Below are 10,338 nucleotides of genomic sequence, written 5' to 3' on the forward strand. Positions count from 1 at the left end.
ACAGGAAATGGAGCAGTGAGAGAGAGACAGGAGATGGAGCAGTGAGAGAGAGACAGGAAATGGAGCAGTGAGAGAGAGACAGGAGATGGAGCAGTGAGAGAGAGACAGGAAATGGAGCAGTGAGAGAGAGACAGGAGATGGAGCAGATAGAGAGAGACAGGAGATGGAGCAGTGAGAGAGAGACAGGAGATGGAGCAGTGAGAGAGAGACAGGAAATGGAGCAGTGAGAGAGAGACAGGAGATGGAGCAGTGAGAGAGAGACAGGAGATGGAGCAGTGAGAGAGAGACAGGAGATGGAGCAGTGAGAGAGAGACAGGAGATGGAGCAGTGTGAGAGAGAGATAGACAGGAGATGGAGCAGTGTGAGAGAGAGATAGACAGGAGATGGAGCAGTGAGAGAGAGAGACAGGAGATGGAGCAGTGTGAGAGAGAGATAGACAGGAGATGGAGCAGTGTGAGAGAGAGAGAGACATGAGATGGAGCAGTGAGAGAGAGAGAGAGACAGGAGATGGAGCAGTGAGAGAGAGACAGGAGATAGAGCAGTGAGAGAGAGAGAGAGAGAGAGAGAGAGAGAGAGAGAGAGACCGGAGATGCAGCAGTGAGAGAGAGAGGAGATGGAGCAGATAGAGAGATAGATAGAGAGAGAGAGATCGCACATTCATGCCAATAAAGCCATTTGAAATTGAGAGGAGATGCAGCAGTGAGAGAGAGAGGAGATGGAGCAGATAGAGAGATGGAGCAGTGAGAGAGAGAGGAGATGGAGCAGATAGAGAGATGGAGCAGTGAGAGAGAGAGATAGACAGGAGATGCAGCAGTGAGAGAGACAGGAGATGCAGCAGTGAGAGAGAGAGATAGACAGGAGATGCAGCAGTGAGAGAGACAGGAGATGGAGCAGTGAGAGAGAGAGATAGACAGGAGATGCAGCAGTGAGAGAGACAGGAGATGCAGCAGTGAGAGAGAGAGATAGACAGGAGATGCAGCAGTGAGAGAGACAGGAGATGGAGCAGTGAGAGAGAGAGATAGACAGGAGATGCAGCAGTGAGAGAGACAGGAGATGGAGCAGTGAGAGAGAGACAGGAGATGGAGCAGTGAGAGAGAGACAGGAGATGGAGCAGTGAGAGAGAGACAGGAGATGCAGCAGTGAGAGAGAGAGAGATAGACAGGAGATGCAGCAGTGAGAGAGACAGGAGATGGAGCAGTGAGAGAGAGACAGGAGATGCAGCAGTGAGAGAGAGAGATAGACAGGAGATGCAGCAGTGAGTGAGAGAGATAGACAGGAGATGCAGCAGTGAGTGAGAGAGATAGACAGGAGATGCAGCAGTGAGAGAGACAGGAGATGGAGGAGTGAGAGAGAGACAGGAGATGCAGCGGTGAGTGAGAGAGATAGACAGGAGATGCAGCAGTGAGAGAGACAGGAGATGGAGCAGTGAGAGAGAGACAGGAGATGCAGCAGTGAGAGAGAGAGATAGACAGGAGATGCAGCAGTGAGTGAGAGAGATAGACAGGAGATGCAGCAGTGAGTGAGAGAGATAGACAGGAGATGCAGCAGTGAGAGAGACAGGAGATGGAGGAGTGAGAGAGAGACAGGAGATGCAGCGGTGAGTGAGAGAGATAGACAGGAGATGCAGCAGTGAGTGAGAGAGATAGACAGGAGATGCAGCAGTGAGTGAGAGAGATAGACAGGAGATGCAGCAGTGAGAGAGACAGGAGATGGAGGAGTGAGAGAGAGACAGGAGATGCAGCGGTGAGTGAGAGAGATAGACAGGAGATGCAGCAGTGAGAGAGACAGGAGATGGAGCAGTGAGAGAGAGACAGGAGATGCAGCAGTGAGAGAGAGAGATAGACAGGAGATGCAGCAGTGAGTGAGAGAGATAGACAGGAGATGCAGCAGTGAGTGAGAGAGATAGACAGGAGATGCAGCAGTGAGAGAGACAGGAGATAGAGGAGTGAGAGAGAGACAGGAGATGGAGCAGTGAGAGAGAGACAGGAGATGGAGCAGTGAGAGAGAGACAGGAGATGGAGCAGTGAGAGAGAGACAGGAGATGGAGCAGTGAGAGAGAGACAGGAGATGGAGCAGTGAGAGAGAGACAGGAGATGGAGCAGTGAGAGAGAGACAGGAGATGGAGCAGTGAGAGAGAGACAGGAGATGCAGCAGTGAGAGAGAGACAGGAGATGCAGCAGTGAGTGAGAGAGATAGACAGGAGATGCAGCAGTGAGAGAGAGACAGGAGATGCAGCAGTGAGAGAGAGACAGGAGATGGAGCAGTGAGAGAGAGACAGGAGATGGAGCAGTGAGAGAGAGACAGGAGATGGAGCAGTGAGAGAGAGACAGGAGATGGAGCAGTGAGAGAGAGACAGGAGATGCAGCAGTGAGTGAGAGAGATAGACAGGAGATGCAGCAGTGAGAGAGAGACAGGAGATGGAGCAGTGAGAGAGAGAGATAGACAGGAGATGCAGCAGTGAGTGAGAGAGATAGACAGGAGATGCAGCAGTGAGAGAGAGACAGGAGATGGAGCAGTGAGAGAGAGACAGGAGATGCAGCAGTGAGAGAGAGAGATAGACAGGAGATGCAGCAGTGAGTGAGAGACAGGAGATGGAGCAGTGAGAGAGAGACAGGAGATGCAGCAGTGAGAGAGAGAGATAGACAGGAGATGCAGCAGTGAGAGAGAGACAGGAGATGGAGCAGTGAGAGAGAGAGATAGACAGGAGATGCAGCGGTGAGTGAGAGAGATAGACAGGAGATGCAGCAGTGAGAGAGAGACAGGAGATGGAGCAGTGAGAGAGAGACAGGAGATGCAGCAGTGAGAGAGAGAGATAGACAGGAGATGCAGCAGTGAGAGAGAGACAGGAGATGGAGCAGTGAGAGAGAGACAGGAGATGGAGCAGTGAGTGAGAGAGATAGACAGGAGATGCAGCAGTGAGAGAGAGACAGGAGATGGAGCAGTGAGAGAGAGACAGGAGATGGAGCAGTGAGAGAGAGACAGGAGATGGAGCAGTGAGAGAGAGACAGGAGATGGAGCAGTGAGAGAGAGACAGGAGATGGAGCAGTGAGAGAGAGACAGGAGATGGAGCAGTGAGAGAGAGACAGGAGATGGAGCAGTGAGAGAGAGACAGGAGATGGAGCAGTGAGAGAGAGACAGGAGATGGAGCAGTGAGAGAGAGACAGGAGATGGAGCAGTGAGAGAGAGACAGGAGATGGAGCAGTGAGAGAGAGACAGGAGATGGAGCAGTGAGAGAGAGACAGGAGATGGAGCAGTGAGAGAGAGACAGGAGATGCAGCAGTGAGTGAGAGAGATAGACAGGAGATGCAGCAGTGAGTGAGAGAGATAGACAGGAGATGCAGCAGTGAGAGAGACAGGAGATGGAGCAGTGAGAGAGAGACAGGAGATGGAGCAGTGAGAGAGAGACAGGAGATGGAGCAGTGAGAGAGAGACAGGAGATGGAGCAGTGAGAGAGAGACAGGAGATGCAGCAGTGAGAGAGAGAGATAGACAGGAGATGCAGCAGTGAGAGAGACAGGAGATGGAGCAGTGAGAGAGAGACAGGAGATGGAGCAGTGAGAGAGAGACAGGAGATGGAGCAGTGAGAGAGAGACAGGAGATGCAGCAGTGAGTGAGAGAGATAGACAGGAGATGCAGCAGTGAGAGAGACAGGAGATGGAGCAGATAGAGAGATAGATAGAGAGAGAGAGGAGATGGAGCAGTGAGAGAGATGGAGCAGTGAGAGAGAGAGGAGATGGAGCAGTGAGAGAGAGAGATAGACAGGAGATGCAGCAGTGAGATAGACAGGAGATGGAGCAGTGAGAGAGAGGGAGGTTTAACCCTCATCCTACAGAGAGTAAAAACATCGTACTGGACTGAAATAAGCAGTTACATTGTCTACATAGGGAGAGACAGAATAAAGGAGGTATCCTTGACCCACTCTGTGAAATGCTTTTTCTTGACCAAAAGATGTAAATGATTTTTCCCTATTGACACACATACAATAATGTCACTCATTTAAAAACTGTCCATAGTGGTCCGACCAGGATCAAGACCTCTGCTTCTTCTTGATTAGGCTTGGTTCTTGAGCATGCCCGGGTCTCCTTTCTGAGGCAGCAGAGAGAGCACCACTCACTGACAGCTGATCAGCAGTTTACCCCTCTTAAAACACTCTCCCAGCCTCTGGCAGTTGTCCTTGCCCCTCCTAAAACACTCTTCCAGCACCTCGTAGTTGTCCTTGCCCAAAAGGACCAAAAACCCTTGATAGAATTCTGCAGGCAGCCAATCAATTCCTGGTGAACAGCCCTTGGAAAGTGTCTGGTCAGCCTCAGAAAGCTCTTCCAGACTAATGTGTCTGTCCAGGGCCCTCCTATCATCCAGCTCCAGCCTGGGAAGTCCTTCTAGTAACTGGATGAAGCATGCACACAGTGGGAGTCCCACAAAGGCTAGCATAGAGAGCCATAGCCTTGTATGCAGAGATACACCTGCGTCAGATTAGCCCAATAACTGTAAAGAAATACAAGTAAATGTTTGTACAGTAACATGTACGAGCCTGTCAGTGGCTTTAGCAGGCGCTGTACTGTGTGTTGTGCATGCTGCTCCATAGGATTCCATTGGAAAGCTGTTTTGTGAGTGCTAGCCTGTTAGCATTCTAAATAAACATTAGACCAATTTCGATCATTCATGTCCTTAGTGAAAATTTGGACCCAAAAATATGTAGAAATAAGGCCCAGGTTGAAAAATCCCAAAGTATTAAGATTTATAATAACAATCTTGTTGCAAACAAGCTGTGTGTGTGTGTCTCTCTGTGTGCATCAAGAGAGCGAGTTTGGGGGAGAGGAAATGAAAAGAGAGAGGGGAGAGGCCTGAGTTGGAGAGCTTATATACTGCAATAGACCAGAGTAGCTGTGGGTGTGTGTGTTTATTTAGTGTGTTTGTGTGCATATGTGGGTGTGTGTTTATTCTGTTTGTGTGTGTGTATACATAAATAAATAAATTAAAATGGGGGAGTTTTTCCTGTTAACCCTGGGGGGGATTATTGTGCCTCGCTGTTATCCGTGCTGTGCCTGCTCGGCGGAATTCCTCACAATGGGAATGTCAGGATTTTGGCCTGCCGAGATTAGGGATGTTAAAAAATGCTGTTTTGATGACCTCACTAAGAAACCACAGGGAGCTGGGAGTGTGTGTGTGTGATTGTGTGAGATGTAGCAGTGAGGGTGGGTGGAGGAATGTGTTTGTCATGTATGGGTGAGAGTGGGTGGTTTGTGTGTGTGTGTGTGTCTTTTCCTGTCTGTGTGTGTGCGTGGGTTCATCTCTGTGTGTGTTTGTGTGTGTTTGCCTGTCTGTGTGTGTGTGCGTGGGTTCATCTGTGTGTGTGTGTGTTTGTGTGTGTGTGAGATGAAGGAGGAACTGTCTGGTGGATTCTTGCATCACTGCTGGAAATTAATTCCGTGCTCATTTGCACAAAATGTATCCTTTTGACACCAAGCATATTTCCATAAGTATCTTACAGACCTGCTGTGTGTACGCTTAGGATGGGGGGAGGGGGGTTCTGTGAGGGTTGGGGGCACACTGTTCAGTCAACATTATAATTTAAACCCCCACCCCAAATACCCCCCCTCAAACCCCGGGGGTCATCAGACTCTTATGTGAAATGTGACACTTTAAAAAAATCTAATCAGCCCAAAGACAAACCATTTTTATTCTGACCACTTTCAGACTGGCATCTTGCTAATTCCTTTTCCTCTCCGTGTGTGTGTGTGTGTGTGTGTGTGTGTGTGTGTGTGTGTGTGTGTGTGTGTGTGTGTGTGTGTGTGTTCCAGAGTGTATTTGGAGACGGAGAGAACACCAAAGTCCGCGTGTCGGAGCTGGAGGAGGAGGTGAAGACCCTGAAGAAGATCAACAAGGATCTGTACGACTTCTCCAGCCAACTGCTGACCAAGCCCAGTTAGAGCGGCCCGCGGGTAGGCCGGAACTGGCCCAGGACTGGCCCGGAACTGATTCAAAGACACTCAACCAGCCACCTGCGGAGGCACAGCTTCAGGATGAAACGGCTTCACTGGACAGCCCCTTACACCTGTCTATCTGTTTCCCATATCTGTGTGTCTGTCTGTCTGTTCCCTATCTGTCTGTCAGTCTGTCTGCCTGTCTATTCCCTATCTGTCTGCCTGTCTGTCTGTCTGTCTGTCTGTCTGTCTGTCTGTCTGTCTGTCTGTCTGCCTGTCTCGGCACTTCAAGCTCATTATGATTAGTGAAAATGGAAACAAAGAACTTGTGTGTTATGATTTACTGTAGGTTAATTCCATTTCATACAAATATAGCCATATACGTATATGGTTTGTTTGTTTGTTTGTGACAGGTCAATAACCTTACTGTGGGCAGCTTGTCTAATGTGACTTAGTACACCCACATCCCCAAATCCCCTTCCTTTGATTTCCACACTTAAATCCCACGGATCCCCTGCTTCTCCGTCTGCCCCAGGTGTACCCCTGAGACCCCTCCTGGTCTTCCGAAAGCTTCTGTCAGTGCTAGTCTCCCATCTGTTCCCTGTCTCTCGGCAGCAACACCCCCTCATCGGCACCTGCATTCAATTAGCCAATCAATACCATGGATTCTTTTCCCCAGCTTCCTGCTGGGAACCAGAGGGGCGTTTGCATAACGGTGAAATGTGTCTTCATCCACGGCCCAGTCAACAGTGGAGGCGTTACCAGTGTGGAGTTTGTGCTTTTTCCTTTTCTTAAGTATTGTTTTCTTTCTTTCCTTTTCTCTCTCTCTCTCTGTCTCTCTCTCTCTCTATCTTTCTCTCTCTCTCTCTCGCCTTCTCTCTCTATTTATCTATCTTTCTCTCTCTCTCTCTCTCTCTCTATTTCTCTCTCTCTCTCTCTCTCTGTAGGTAGGGGTGTTAGCCATGACTCCTGTGTATTTAAGTCCTATGATACAGAGTTGAGTTAAGCTTGTTTACTGAAAGCGCTCCATCCCCTCGCCCGAGCGGCTGCAGCGTGTTTACTCAGTGAGAGCCATTAAGCCTCTCGCTGTGAGTTTGCTGATTTTGATTATGTAGCGTAGCGCAGCCTAGTCGTTAGCCTTTCAGATGTCAGCCTTTGTGATGGCGCTAGTGTTTTAGGGGCCAGGAGAGGGGCTGGGTGTACCTCTTTAATTAGTGTGTGTGGGCTTTGGGAGTGTTCAACCCGCAACCTCAGTCTTCTCTCGTCTTCTTTTCTGTCTTTCTTTTTTCGAGGGTTTTCAGCTTTGTGGTCGAGCGGGGAGGCTGTATCAATGTGTATCTGATTCTCCTCATTTGCAGCAGATCAGAGAGCAAGAGTGTCCCCGTCTTAAGAGGACAAGAGAGGGTGTGTGTGGGTGTGTGTGTGTGTGTGTGTGTGTGTGCGCGTGCGCGCGCGCTCACAAGCAAGTGAGTGTGGCACAGATAACACCACACTCCTCTCCACTCTGCACAGAGCCTTTGAAGTGGCTTGCTTTATTCCGAGTGCCCCCACTCATTCAAGACGGAGATGGGTAGCATACACACACACACACACACACACACACACACACACACACACACACATTCACTCCCACAAACACACACAAACACACTCACAAAAACACACGCACACACTGTAGTGTTGACCCCAATTCCTCACAAATTGCACACTTCAACAGCGCTACTGAATCTGTGGAGAAAAGAGTTCTAAAATCAGTACAAGGACGTCTAAAGGGGGAATTACAGTTTCAGCACATTTTGTTCATTGGATTTTTGTTTCCTTACACATGCACACACACACATACACATAAGAACTCTTGTGTACTCATTAGAGCTTTGATTGCATTTTGGTGTGACTTTAAAGTGTGTGTAGCTGTTTTGTACCTCTGAATGAAAATAAAATCTTGACATTGCCAAACATTGATTGTGATCTGCCTCCATCAGTGCAACACCTTGCCGTACCGCTTCCCTTCTCGGTGTTCCCACACAGACCTAGGAACGCCGAAGGAAGTCATTCCACTTGACATGTGGAAACAGGAAAACGTTCAATATCCTCATTTTAATTGAAATGGCTGGGAAATAAAGGAGTTGAGTGCCTCGGCCTCAGGAATCAGATTGTGCTCGCACGAGCAAAGGCGAAGGCTCTGAAATAACATAATTAAGCCGAGCGAAAAGGGAGAGAAAGAAAGGGAAAGGGGAGAGAGAGATGGAGGAAAATGTACTTTACGTTTCTGCCCGCGTCTTTACCTCCTCCTTCTCCACCCATCTCCCTCTTACACTACTGCTGACCTTCAGAGAGGGAAGGGAAGTCTCTCAATCCTGTGTGTGTGTGTGTGTGTGTGTGTGTGTGTGTGTGTGTGTGTGGGATGGAGACCCCTAGACACATAGGGGGTTGGATGGCTGAGCGATTGTTATGGAAGATGTGCGGTATGTTCATTGTTATGGAGGATGGCCCTTCCACTCATTGGATTTACACAATCTCCAAAAGAATCCATTTCCAAAGCTGCCCCCCACCGCCCCTCTGCCCTTTCGCGCCGGTCCCCTGAGGGATTCTGGGTACTGAGGCTGGCCGCTTGGCTAGGAGCCGATTGGTGTATTTGGAGCACGGGACGGGGCAAGAGAGAGAGAGAGGGGGAAACACTGACTTTGAAGAGCCCAAGCTCAAGGATAAGTAACATCCACTTGATTGTGAGAGAGTGGAAGAGGTGTGTGTGTGTGTGTGCGTGTGAGGAAGAGACTGGAAAAAGTGTGTGAGTCTGTATGAGGGATAGAGTGGAAGAGGTGTGTGTGCGTGTGAGGAAGAGACTGGAAGAATTGTGTGTGAGGGAGAGAGTGGAAGAAGTGTGTGCGCGTGTGAGGAAGAGAGTGGAAGAAGTGTGTGTGTGTCTGTATGAAGTTGGAAGAAGTGTGAGTGAGAGAGTGGAAGAAATGTGTATGTGTGAGGGAGAGAGTGGGAGAAGTGTGTGTGTGTCTGTATGAGGGAGAGAGTGGCAGAAGTGTCTGTGTGTATGAGGCAAGTTGGAAGAAGTGTGAGGGAGAGAGTGGGAGAAGTGTGTGTGTGAGAAGTAGAGAGTGGAAGAATGTGTGTGTGTGTGTGTGCAGGAGTTTGACGCTCCCCTTAAACTGCGCTGATTACGCTGACCTGCCAGCTGTGTGCTCACGATTATCGTAATCACCACGGTGATGAGCGTCTCAAGAAATCCAGCGATATCATCTTGGCTCTGCTCTCTCAATCTCACACACAAGTGCTGTGTGTGTGTGTGTGTGTGTATGTGTGTTTAACAGTCACATTGCCGTGCCTGCAAGTCCAAAAAGTGCCATTTAAACACTCCATGGGGATTCAGAAGGGCCAGTGAATCGCAGCTAAGCAGCTTATTGTGCCTCATCTGGGTAGCCTTCCAGTGACTCCATAGGATGCTGAGCTGCCTTGTCACTGACCACAGGATAGCACAGCACAGTTAGCAGGAAAGCTGACAGCCAAGAAAGTATAGCCTTCAAGCAAGCACACCCGGCCCACAGCGTAGACAAGCCTGTTCAGTTCCTCCACAGCGTCAGGGACGTCACTCTTAAAGCCGTGTGCTTACTCACTATTATTCAGCGTCGCCACTGCTTCAGATTGATAAAGAAAGATTGACTATATGGCTGAGATTCAGGGATGTGCACAGGAATTTTGGAGGGCAGTTGCTCTGACCTGGAAAAAAGGGGCAACACATACATTTTTGTCGCTGCCACGCCTCCGTCCCCTGATCGCAAATTTTGCCAATATCATTTTAAACTCTCACTTACCGCCGCTGCCAAGCCCCCATCATCTGATCGCAAATTTTGCCAATATCATTTTGAACTCTAACTAACCGCCGCTGCCACGCCCCCATCCCCTGATCGCAAATATATATATATTTCCTTCAGAGGGGCAACTTCAGGCGAGGAGGGCAAACGGGCAGTTGCCCGACCAACCTTAGCCCACTCCTCTGCACGTCCCTGCTGAGGTTAAATTTGTTTAGGTTTAAGTGATGTTGGTTGGTGGAGCAGTAAGGTTTATGTACGTAAAGGTAAAGTGGTGTTCGTTGGTGGAGTAGTAAGGTTTATGTACGTAAGGGTAAAGTGGAGTGGAGCATGGAGATGGAAACTTCTTGTGTGAGGATACTTGCATGTTGAGGTGTATTTGACATAAATATCGCTGTGGCTCATCATGTCAGGTAGTTAGGCCGACTGAAAAGTTCTCGACTTTGACCTTTACGTCCAGGTTTCATCAGTCATTTACGCCACGATGGTGAAGGGAAAAACGAACTACGATATAAAGATGGCAGCAATCTCAGAGAGCTGGTTCTGTTTCCGTGGTTGCCAGTGTGTGACACTCGCACAACACAACACATCCTT

The 10,338-nt window shown here is 49.2% G+C and overlaps 1 protein-coding gene across 1 annotated transcript in view; it reads left to right on the forward strand.

Annotated features, from left to right (window-relative positions):
- The window catches only part of wdr18 (WD repeat domain 18), a gene marked incomplete at its 5' end in the record, with an annotated part of 106,851 nt that extends 98,970 nt beyond the window's left edge, over positions 1 to 7,881 (forward strand). The window contains one exon of the mRNA XM_080832470.1: positions 5,801 to 7,881. Coding sequence (XP_080688596.1) covers positions 5,801 to 5,929 — 129 coding nt within the window. The 3' untranslated portion in view covers positions 5,930 to 7,881. The remainder of the gene's footprint in view (positions 1 to 5,800) is intronic.
- Positions 7,882 to 10,338: the final 2,457 nt, after the last annotated feature.

Source organism: Sprattus sprattus (assembly GCF_963457725.1).
Source record: "Sprattus sprattus genome assembly, chromosome: 2".
Lineage (NCBI taxonomy): Eukaryota > Metazoa > Chordata > Actinopteri > Clupeiformes > Clupeidae > Sprattus > Sprattus sprattus.